The following is an 11,409-nucleotide window of genomic DNA, read 5'->3' as shown; positions in this document are numbered from 1 at the left end:
GGGCGATGGGGGAGGGGGCAATGTGGGATTGGGCCTTGCGGAGGAGCTCTGGAGGGGGCGATGGGGGAGGGGGGCCCTGGGAGCCCTGCCCCCGTGAAAGCACCCCCCCAACTGAGTCAGGCCTGACGGGGCAATCTCCCTTAAGTGGCCTTGGTGACTCCGGCCGGCACCGTCCCTCCTCCTGTCATGTCAGTAGGCCGGGCTGAGGGGCTTAGTGTCCGAATCCATCCCCTCCCCAGAATCCACCCTCTCCCAGCCCCCGGGGACCCTTCACCCCACCTCCCGCACAACTCCTGGCCTTCCTGTGCCACCGTAATCTAAGACTCAGATTCCCCTCTTATCTAACTCAACGTCCGTCCCCACCGTTGGACAAGAGAACGATTGGATCCAAAGTAACCCCAGAGCCTCGCGTGTGATAACGCTTCCTGAAGCCTCTGCCTCATCCCAAAGAAGTCGAGAGACCCCCAAAGCCACGCATTTGGGGCCTGGCGAGGTCGCTCGTGCCATAATCTCGCCATGAGGGAGCTAAGAGCACTGACGCCCGAGGCCGGGTCTACAGCTCGAGACTCGCTCTTAAAAGCAAACTTCAGAATACTGCAGGGCCCTGGTGGCCCACCCCGGTCACCCCAGCTCCTGCAGAAGCTGGGGTCTGAGGGCTCCAGTTCAAAGCAGGCCAGGCAGGAAAGTCTCCGAGACGCTCATCTCCAACTAGCCAGAGTTGGAAGTGGAGGTTGTGGTTCAGGTGGTAGAGCTCCAGCCTTGAGCAAAAAAGGCTCAAGGGCAGTGCCTGGGCCCTGAGTTCAGTGCCCCAGGACCTGCCCAAAAAAGGAAGGAAGGGAGGGAGGGAGGAGGGAGGGCTGAAGGGAGGGAAGGAAAGAGAGAAGGAAGGAGGGAGGGAGGCGTGCTAGGGGCTCCAGTGGTAGAACACCCCAAGGAAGGCTCCGTGCTGTCAAAACAACAAAGCTGTGCTCAATGCTAGGGAAGGCCCCTCAGCTGCCCTGCGTGGGTGGCGGGCGCTTCTTACAGGGGCCGCGCTCGGGACCCCGTCCTCCTCCAGGGCGGCGGCCCGCTCAGCCCAGCCCGGGGCTGTTTGGCAGGTGTCTGGTACTGCGGCGGTGGTCCTGGTCTCCTGGCTGAGCGTTGGGGGGGCATGGGAATGGGCGTCGCGCGCTGGCTCCTGCGTGCCAGGCCTTGGGGTGGCGCCAAGTGGCCCTCCACCCTCCTCCCTCTGTGAACCGGCCGGCCTCTGCCGGAAGCGCGGACGCGGAGCCTCCGAGCGTCCGGTGTGGTGAGGGTCAAGGAGGCCTCGCCTCTCCCCCGGAATCGGGGGGCCCCAGGCCGATGCCAGGCCCACCCCAGGCCTCGGAGGGGGGCTGGGGACCGGCAGGGCCCGCGCCCCCTTCCGGCTCGGCGGCCCGGAGCCTCGGAGGGACTGGCACCCGCGCCGGGTGGTGGGAGAGAAACGGATCCGCCCACGCGGGAAGGAAGGAAACGCCAGCAGGGCCGTCTGTGCGCCTGCCAGAAGAACACAGCTCCGTGTCCCATGTGTCAGCGCAGGAAGCCAGACCACGCAGGCGTGCGACGCGGCCCGTGGCCCGGGCCGGGCCGCCTCGTGACGGGAGAGGCCGGGGGACCCGCCGCTGGGGCCGCTCCCCTCCCCCCTCCCCCCCCCTCAGGGCCAGAGGCGCTGCTGGGCAGACCGGGCACCCCGAAGACCAGGGGCTCCCGGCCTGTCCCCGGGGAGCAGGCCCTGCGCCTGGCCGGCCTGGCTCTGTTACTTTCCTGTGTCTTGTTTTCAGGATATCACGTTTTAGTTTATACGCCAGGGTATTGAAAATAATCGTACACAACCCACCTGTAGCCATCGTAGTGAATATTCAGTGTCCTCCGAGATCGGCCTCGGTGGCTTAGGTCTGTAGCCCCGGCTCCCCGAATTGCGGAGATCTGGACTCAGGTTCAAGGCCAGCTCCATCTCAACACGACAGGCCGAGTGGGGGGGTGTGCGTCTGTAATGTCCGTTATGCTAGAGGCGCAGGTAGCAGGTTCGCGGTCTGAGGCCAGCCCCGGGCCACACACCAGACCCTACCTAAAAACGAACCCCTGCAACGAGGGGTGGGGAAAGGGGTGCGAGTGGTAGGGTACTTGCTTAGGAAGTATTAGGCCCTGAGTTCAAATCCCAGTGCCTCAAAAGAAAAGCTTCCATGTTGGTCCTCAGCTGGGTGGTGAGGACTGGGGGGGCGGTGTGACCTTTGAGGGGAAGAGGGACGTGGAAGGTCCTGGGGTCACTGCGCACCCCGGGGGGGGGGAGCAGACCCAGCCCCCCGCACTCAGGGCTTCCACCCCTCCCCCCCCCCCCCCCCCCCGCAGGCCAGAAGCCCGGATCGACCGTTTCCCCTCCTAAGTTGATTGCATCCACTGTCCCTCCCCGCGGGCCTCCCCGCCCAGCCCGCCCGCCTCCCGCCTCCTCCTCCTCTTCCTCGTTCCTCGGGCTTCTCTGGCGGGCGGCCTCCTCCTCTCGGGGACTCCCACTGCTTCCGCGACGTCGGGGGCGCGGGGCGGGCGGAGGATGCGCGCTGCCGTGGGGGGGGCGTTGATGGGCGCCCGCGGGCGTGGGGGAGCTCCGGGCGCTCCCCAGCACCCCCACAGCACCGCTGGCGCTGGGCCCTGGGCGGGCGGGGGGCCTGGGGCGGGGATGGAGGTGGGCACCCTCATCCGCCTGCCACCTCGCTCAGCACGGTCAGAGGCGAGGGGCGGAGAGGGATTCCGTGGAGACTCCGCTCCTCCATCCCCGGCCGCTCCTCTGGGCTGGGCTTGCCCGCGCGCCCCTCCGCCCGTGCAAAGGCGGCTCCGGGACCGGCGGGGGCTGACCTTTCTCAGGCCCTCCCTGGCGGCACCCCACGGAGGAGACCGCGAGGGCAGCAGGCCCTGGAGGAGGTGGGGCCCTCCTGGGCGGCGTGGCGGGGCTCTGGAAGGCTCTCGCCCACCTTGGACACCCTGCTCTCTGAGGCAGTCGGGTCTGTTCTGGCCCCCACACCCCGCCGTGCCTCGGGCTGAGGATGGGGGGTGGGGGGAGCCGGGAGGGAAACAGGCAGCGTCCCTTGAGGTGACATGCTTTTTTCCTGCCAGTCAATTTGATTTACTGTTCATGTCTTCACAGTAATTAGAGAATCTCAGATCAATCACCACCAGGTTTAATGAGGAGAGCTGAGCTGGAGATCGGTAACAACTGAGTAGATTTATTAGTCGCTGAGCACTGAGGGACAGAGCCGAGCCGGCCGGCCTGCTGCGAGGAGACAGGAAAGACAGACAAAAGCTGAGAGGTGAGGGGGGACGGGAGACGTGGAGGGGCAGGGGCAGGGCTCCTGGGAGAAGGAGAGGGCGGGGGCCCCAGGGGGACGGGGGATGGAGTGGAAACAGGGAGGACGCCTTTGGGCTTCATGTTCGCGGTGATTCTCAGGACCCACACAGGACTCACTAACTTCAGTGAGCTCCCGGTGACGGGCATAATTAATACACAGCTCACAGGGTGGGGGCCCAATGGGGCGTCGAGAGTGTGGGGAGGGGCCCAATGGGGCGTCGAGAGTGTGGGGAGGGGCCCAATGGGGCGTCGAGAGTGTGGGGAGGAGGGGCCTCGTGGGAGGAAGTCAGGTCATGGGGCGGGGCCTGGCGGGAGTCACAGGGTGCCTGCCTTGGAGGGGTTTGTGGGACTCTGTGTCCCCGTCACCATGAAAGGTGCAGGTCCACTCCACCGTGCGCTCTGCCACGTGCTCTACCACGGAAGGCAAGTGACCACAGATCGAACCCTCCGAGACTGTGAGCTAAAAACCGAGGCTGCTCAGGAGGCTGAGATCCGAGGCGCACAGTTCAAAGCCAGCCCAGGCAGGAAGGTCCCCGTGAGACTCTTACCGCCAATGAGCCACTCAGAAACTGGAAGCGGCCCTGTGACTCAAGCGGTGCTAGCCTTGAGCACAGAGAGGCTCAGGAACAGTGCCCAGGCCCTGAGTTCAAGCCCCACCACCAACAAGACAAACAACCAACAGCTAACTAAGCTTTTCTCTAAGTGGATCGTGTCTAGGATTTCATGAGTCGTGGAAAGCGAGGTTGGTGGCTGGTGTGGGGGAGTCCCAGTGGAATAAAAGAAACAGGGGAGACACGGGAGTACTGGACATTGGCTCAAGAGCTGCATGTAACCGCCATGGAAGATGGTTCCCTGTCCCAGCATCCACGCGCCCATTCTTCCACGGTAACGCGCGTTTCGTTTTAGGTCAGGTGAAGTCTCCAGCCTCCTTGACTTTGGGGGAACTGGGCTACTTTGCTCACCTACAGTTTGATGAGAGACAGAAGCCAGTATCTTGTTTAAACCACTTGGATATTGTAGGGTGTGTGTGTGTGTGTGTGTGTGTGTGTGTGTGCGCGTGCGCATGCACACGCAGGCACCGCGGCACCAGGGCTTGAACTCTGGACCTCTCCACTCTCGCTCAGCTTCTTCATTCGCGAGTGGCACTTCACCCCTTGAGCCCCACCCCCAGCCCCAGGGTGGCATCGTTTTCAGACGCACCTGAACCCGTCCTCTAACTCCAAACTGCCGAACCAAACTTCCTGAAGGAAGTCACTTTCTCATCATTGAGACAACCCACTGGAGAGGCGGAGGCTGATCCTGGCATGTGGCTTTGCAGGTTCCTGTCGACTACCAAAGGGAGCCATTGCTTTGAGGCCTCCGGGGGGCGGCTGGACGGAAGGGCACGGGGCGGAGCCAAACTCACACTTGACCGCTAAGAGGCAAAAAAGAGGGCAAGGAGGGGGCGCCGAGTCCCGCAGGCCGTTCCGGCGCCCACCCTCCATGACTTAAAGACCTGGACCAGGCCCCCCACCTCCCTTGGGCCCCCCACCTCCCCGGGCTCCATTCCAGCAGCCAAACCTTCCCAGGCACTTGGATCCCCGCTCCTGTAGCAGGGGCCAGGGCCCCATCCTTTCCCAACCAGAGGCGTTGTGTCCAAGCTCAGCGTCTGGCAAAACGGCCGGCTTCTGCCACCCTTGCCGCGCTCCGCGTTCAGGTTTCCAGTCTGGGAGCAGCCAGATCTGCTCTCTCTGGTCTGACTGGTTCTCTCCACACAGGTTGCCAGTCCTCATTCCACCATTTCAGAAGAGACTGCTGCAGAGGAGGCCTCCGCCGGCGCGGGGAGCCGGGGGGCCGGGAGCTGGGGTGCAGGGAGCCGGGGGCCCAGCCCAGTCGAGCTCCAGAGCAGCCTCCGCCGGCGCGGGGGGCCAGGGTGCAGGGAGCCGGGGTGCAGGGAGCCGGGGGGCCCAGCTGCGCGCAGCTGCAGCATTCTCCCGACGGGAAGAGAGGAGGAGGCGGCTCATGTCCTCCTCTCTTTTCTCAACCTTGGCTTTGAAGACGTTTCTTTTCCCGATTGCCCTCTCTCCCGACCTTGGCTTTGGAGGCGCTCTCCTCCTCTGACCCCGCTTCTTCACTGTCATCGCCGCCCTCTGCCTCCAGGAGAGGAGCAGGAGGGGAAGATGTCAGTTAAGAAACGAGGGACTCGGGGCTGGGAATATGGCCTAGTGGTAGAGTGCTCGCCTCCTACACGTGAAGCCCTGGGTTCAATTCCCCAGCACCACATATATGGAAAACGGCCAGAAGTGGCGCTGTGGCTCAGGTGGTAGAGCGCTAGCCTTGAGCAAAAAGAAGCCAGGGACAGTGCTCAGGCCCTGAGTCCAAGGCCCAGGACTGGCAAAAAAAAAAGAAAGAAACGAGGGACTCGATCTACCGAGGAAAGGAACCAGCCGATTCAAAGGTCTGGGCGCAGAACACGGCTGTGGCTTCAATCCAGTTCCACGGTGCTGGTCTTCGGGGGTGGGGACCCCTGCGCAGTGAGTGACGGTGGAGGTGTGGGCTAAGCACGCTCATAGCTGGGGGTGGGGACGCGAGCCAGGGTGGGGCGCCGTCCTCACGCCCAGGCCACGCCCACCGGTCAGCGGCGCGGAGGGACTCGGGCGGCTCCGTGGCGTCGGGTCGTTTCTGCAGCGGCGGGCTCCCTGCGGCCCCTGGTCTGGGCAGAGCGCCGGTCGTGCCTTTGGAAGCCCTTCCGTGCGCTCTGCTGGGTGGGGGGCACTGCCACCCCGCCACCCACACAGCCCACCCGCCGCTGGCAGGCCAGCCCCGTCCGCAGCCCAGGTTGCTGGACGGAGCCTGCGTGACGGGGCGGCTCACCTCGGTCTACACCGTGGTCTGTGCTGGCACTGGAGTAGCGAGGGTCACCGCGCCTCTCACGTCTCAGGTCCCTAAAACACCACATTTCCTCTTTGTCTCCGCGCTAATGAGGGCCTCACGGCAATTGTCCCACTGTGACTCTCCCTCCTGCAGGCAGGGCGGGTCCTGACCCTCCCTCAGTCCTCATGGGCATGGAACCCCATTTTTTTTTGTTTTTGCCAGTGCCGGGGCTTGAACTCAGGGCCCTGTTGGCTTTTTGCTGAAGGCTGGTGCTCTACCCGTTGAGCCACAGCGCCACCTCCAGTGGGACCCGTGTCACCCGGTGCAGCCCTTCAGCTACCAACTCCGGTCACGACGGCTTCCGGGCCTGGCACCGCGGCCTTGGGCGCTGGCCCGCAGGGGTGGGGGCGGGCTCCTATCTGGAGCGGGGCGGCCCTGCAACGCAGCAACCGAGACAGCTGCAGCGCGGAGCCAGGTGCCGGCGGAGGGGCGGACAGCCCGGTCCCGGCAGCGCCCACGGCCGCCCCTCGGGAGGCTCCTCCGCACTGCCGGCCACGTGGACAGCTCGCGGGGGAAGAGCTCTGGGGGCCGTCCCGGGTGGGCTGGCCGGCGGGTCTCCGACCCACTCACTAGACCTAAGAACCTCCTTAGAGGTGGGCGCTGCAGCCCCCAGCTGGCTGGACCCCATGGAGCAGAAGCTGCCTTAGCGGTGTGCAGTCCAAGCTCCCGGCCACAGGGCCAGTGAGCTCATGTTAAGCTGCCAGATGTGGGGGTGAGCTGTCACACGCGCGCCACGCCCTGTTGAACGCGCTCCTGCGCCCCCTGGGCGGCCCTCGCCCTGCAGTACCGCCACGGTGGCCCGGCCTGCGAGTCTCAGAGCACGGTCCTGGCTTCCCTCATTTTCCACCCGGTGGCTCTGACTGCACACCAGCAAGATGACCAGAGATTCGTTACAGCGTTTGCAAATTGAGGATGGAAATCTACTTCCTTCCCAGAAACCCTTCTCCTCCAGGAGCGCTACGGACGGAGTGGCCCTCCACCGCTGCAAACAGAAACCCAGAGGATGTGGCGGCCATCCTCTGACCAAACGACAGTTATTCACGCACCTGGAACCCAGGGCCAGGCTGGTGACGCTCAAAGCACTTTGGAGCGGGTGACTGCGGTCACTGAACCTCTCTGTGCTTCCGTTTCCCCATCCAGGAAAATGGCCATAAACGATGCTTCCTAGGGTTAAGGCAAACAGTAAGCATGTTAAAGTCCTTACGGGTGCCTGGCGGGGAATGGTGGACAGTCATGCTTGTTTGGAATAAAGACGGACCCACAGGTAGCTGGCGGTCTCGTTGCTGAAGGCGTTTCGTGGGGGCCCCCTCCACCCCCAGCAGCCCTCTTCACTGGCAGCAGGCCCATGGCGGCACGCCCTCAGTTGAGCTACTAGATTCTTTTCTTTTTTTTTTTTTTTTTGCCAGTGCTGGGGCTTGGACTCAGGGCCTGAGCACTGTCCCTGGCTTCTTTTTGCTCAAGGCTAGCACTCTGCCACTTGAGCCACAGCGCCACTTCTGGCCATTTTCTGTATATGTGGTGCTGGGGACTCGAACCCAGGGCCTCATGTATACGAGGCGAGCTCTCTCGCCACTAGGCCATATCCCCAGCCCCGAGCTACTAGATTCTTGAGCCTGGATTCGGTCCATGTTTCTCTTCCCCGACCTCCAGCAGAGGCTCCGTAAATCCGCAGCGAACTGAGCCTTGCTGGGCTCGATGGCGTCTGCGGGGCCGTCCGAGTTCTAGGCTGGCGCCTCCCCGTGCACACGCTCGTGTGTTCGCATCAGCGGCCATTGGCGGCCCAATGATGTGGTCAGATACTCGAGCGCACCCGTGTGCTTTCCCGGTGGCTTTCCGGGCCCGGGGCCGACGGGCGCGGGCCTCGGCTGCCGCTATTGCGGGAGCAGGCGTGGCGGGGCAGCGGGGGGGGGGGGGGGGGGGGGGGGGGCCGGGCCGGGGCGGGGGTCGGGGCCGGGGCGGGGGCGGGGCCGGGGTGGGGGCCGGGGTCGGGGTCGGGGCGGGGGCTGGGGCGGGGCCGGGGTCGGGGCGGGGGCCGGGGTCGGGGCTGGGGCCGGGGTGGGGGCCGGGGTCGGGGCCGGGGTCGGGGCCGGGGTCGGGGTGGGGGCCGGGGTCGGGGTGGGGGGTCGGGGTCGGGGCGGGGTCGGGGTGGGGGCCGGGGTCGGGGCTGGGGCCGGGGTGGGGGCCGGGGCCGGGGTCGGGGCGGGGGCCGGGGTCGGGGCCGGGGCCGGGTCGGGGTCGGGGTGGGGGGGCCGGGGTCGGGGTCGGGGCGGGGGTCGGGGTGGGGGCCGGGGCCGGGGTCGGGGCCGGGGCCGGGGTCGGGGTCGGGGTGGGGGGGCCGGGGTCGGGGCTGGGGCCGGGGTGGGGGCCGGGGCCGGGGTCGGGGCGGGGGCCGGGGTCGGGGCCGGGGCCGGGGTCGGGGCTGGGGCCGGGGTGGGGGCCGGGGTGGAGGCCGGGGCCGGGGTCGGGGCGGGGGCCGGGGTCGGGCCGGGGTCGGGGCCGGGGTCGGGGTCGGGGCCGGGGTCGGGGCCGGGGTCGGGTGGGGGCCGGGGTCGGGATCGGGGTCGGGGCCGGGGTCGGGGCCGGGGTCGGGGTCGGGGTGGGGGCCGGGGTCGGGGCCGGGGTCGGGATCGGGGTCGGGGCCGGGGTCGGGGCCGGGGTCGGGGCGGGGGTCGGGGTCGGGGCCGGGGTTGGGGGGCCGGGGTCGGGGCCGGGGCCGGGGTCGGGGTGGGGGCCGGGGTCGGGGCCGGGGCCGGGGTCGGGGCCGGGGTCGGGGTGGGGGCCGGGGTCGGGGGCCGGGGTCGGGGCCGGGGTCGGGGTGGGGGCCGGGGCCGGGGTCGGGGCGGGGGCCGGGGTCGGGGCCGGGGTCGGGGCGGGGGCCGGGGTCGGGGCCGGGGTCGGGGCCGGGGTCGGGGTGGGGGGGCCGGGGTCGGGGCCGGGGCCGGGGCCGGGGTCGGGATCGGGGTCGGGGCCGGGGTCGGGGCCGGGTCGGGGTCGGGGTCGGGGCCGGGGTGGGGGCCGGGGTCGGGGCCGGGGTCGGGGTCGGGGTCGGGGCCGGGGTCGGGGCCGGGGTCGGGGTCGGGGTCGGGGTGGGGGCCGGGGTCGGGGCCGGGGTCGGGGTCGGGGTCGGGGCCGGGGTCGGGGCCGGGGGTCGGGGTGGGGGCCGGGGTGGGGGCCGGGGTTGGGGGGCCGGGGTCGGGGCCGGGGCCGGGGTCGGGGCCGGGGTTGGGGGGCCGGGGTCGGGGCCGGGGTCGGGGTGGGGGCCGGGGTTGGGGGGCCGGGGTCGGGGCCGGGGCCGGGGTCGGGGCCGGGGTTGGGGGGCCGGGGTCGGGGCCGGGGCCGGGGTCGGGCCGGGGTTGGGGGGCCGGGGTCGGGGTGGGGGCTGGGGTGGGGGCCGGGGTTGGGGGGGCCGGGGTCGGGGTGGGGGCCGGGGTGGGGGCCGGGGTTGGGGGGCCGGGGTCGGGGTGGGGGCCGGGGTGGGGGCCGGGGTTGGGGGGCCGGGGTCGGGGCCGGGGCCGGGGTCGGGGCCGGGGTTGGGGGGCCGGGGTCGGGGTGGGGGGCCGGGGTGGGGGCCGGGGTTGGGGGGCCGGGGTCGGGGTGGGGGCCGGGGTGGGGGCCGGGGTTGGGGGGCCGGGGTCGGGGCCGGGGCCGGGGTCGGGGCCGGGGTTGGGGGGCCGGGGTCGGGGCCGGGGCCGGGGTCGGGGGCCGGGGTTGGGGGGCCGGGGTCGGGGCCGGGGTCGGGGTGGGGGCCGGGGGTTGGGGGGCCGGGGTCGGGGCCGGGGCCGGGGTCGGGGCCGGGGTTGGGGGGGCCGGGGTCGGGGCCGGGGGCCGGGGTCGGGGCCGGGGTTGGGGGGCCGGGGTCGGGGCCGGGGTCGGGGTGGGGGCCGGGGCCGGGGTCGGGGCCGGGGTCGGGGCCGGGGTCGGGGTCGGGGGCCGGGGTCGGGGGCCGGGGTCGGGGTGGGGGGCCGGGGTGGGGGCCGGGGTCGGGGCCGGGGTCGGGGTCGGGGCCGGGGCCGGGGCGGGGGCCGGGGCCGGGGCGGGGGCCGGGGTCGGGGTCGGGGCCGGGGCCGGGGCGGGGGCCCGGGGGTGGGGGGGCCGGGGTCGGGGCCGGGGTCGGGGTCGGGGCCGGGGCCGGGGCGGGGGCCGGGGTGGGGGGGGCCGGGGTCGGGGTCGGGGCCGGGGCGGGGGTCGGGGTCGGGGCCGGGGCGGGGGTCGGGGTGGGGGCCGGGGCGGGGGTCGGGGCGGGGGCCGGGGCGGGGGTGGGGGCCGGGGCCGGGGTCGGGGCCGGGGCGGGGGTCGGGGCGGGGGGCCGGGGCGGGGGGTGGGGGCCGGGGCGGGGGTCGGGGCCGGGGTCTGGGCCGGGGCCGGGGCCGGGGTCGGGCCCGGCCGTGCGTTTTCCCTCTTCCCGGCGCCCGGCGTGGGGGCCGAGGGGACGCGGTCGGCTCGTGGGGTTCCGCGCGGGCCTCGGCACCCGGGGGCCGCAGTGTCTCCCCCAGGCGGGGCTGGGGGTCCCCGCCTCCTCCGCCGCCCGCCCAAAGCGTGCGTGAGTGTGAGCGCGTGTGGATGCGTGAGCGCGTGGGCGTGCGTGTGTGAGCGAGCGTGTCAGCACGTGTGCGTGAGCGGCCCGCGGCGGGCTCTTCCCGGATCCCAGCGCTGCGGGGGCCCGCGGGGCGGGGCGTGGGGCGCGCGGGCGGGGGGCGGGGGCGGGGCGGGCGGGCGGGGGCGGGGCGGGGGCGTGGGGCGCGCGGGCGGGGCGGGGCGGGGCGGGCGGGGCGGGGCGGGGCGTGGGGGCGCGCGGGGCGGGGCGGGGCGGGGCGGGCGGGGCGGGGCGGGGGCGGGCGGGGCGGCCGCGCGCCCCGCCTCCTCCAGGTGCGGGACCCACGGGGTGCGCACCGCGGGCCCCGGCCGGGCACACGGGCTCGCCCCGCCACGCTTTCCCCGCGCGCGCCCAGTTCTCCGCGGCGGGCCGGGGAGGGAGGGGGAGGGGGGACCGGAGGGGGGCGGGGCGCTGGGCGCGCGGGGGTGCGGAGGGCGGGTGGCGGGGCGGGGCGGGGCGGGGCGCGCGGGGAGGGCGTGGAGTGGGCGGGGGGGCGGGGCGGGGCGGGGCGCGGGAGCGGAGGGCGTGCAGTGGGCGGGGGCGG

At 71.4% G+C, this 11,409-nt stretch overlaps 1 protein-coding gene across 1 annotated transcript; it reads right to left on the bottom strand.

Moving 5' to 3' along the window:
- Nucleotides 1–5,822: 5,822 nt before the first annotated feature.
- On the bottom strand, nucleotides 5,823–10,556 carry LOC125345232 (myrosinase-binding protein 2-like; the record flags this gene model as incomplete). The annotated part of the gene is made up of 3 exons (XM_048337448.1): nucleotides 5,823–5,864; nucleotides 8,608–8,706; nucleotides 10,500–10,556. Coding segments are annotated over 3 exons (198 nt in total), but the record flags the coding sequence as incomplete, so codon positions are not given.
- Between the last annotated feature and the right edge of the window lie 853 nt (nucleotides 10,557–11,409).

The sequence above is a fragment of the Perognathus longimembris genome, unplaced genomic scaffold (assembly GCF_023159225.1).
Source record: "Perognathus longimembris pacificus isolate PPM17 unplaced genomic scaffold, ASM2315922v1 HiC_scaffold_5426, whole genome shotgun sequence".
NCBI classification, from domain to species: Eukaryota; Metazoa; Chordata; class Mammalia; order Rodentia; family Heteromyidae; genus Perognathus; species Perognathus longimembris.
Note: the sequence above shows the minus strand (reverse complement) of the source record. Positions and strands in the feature narration are given on the sequence as shown.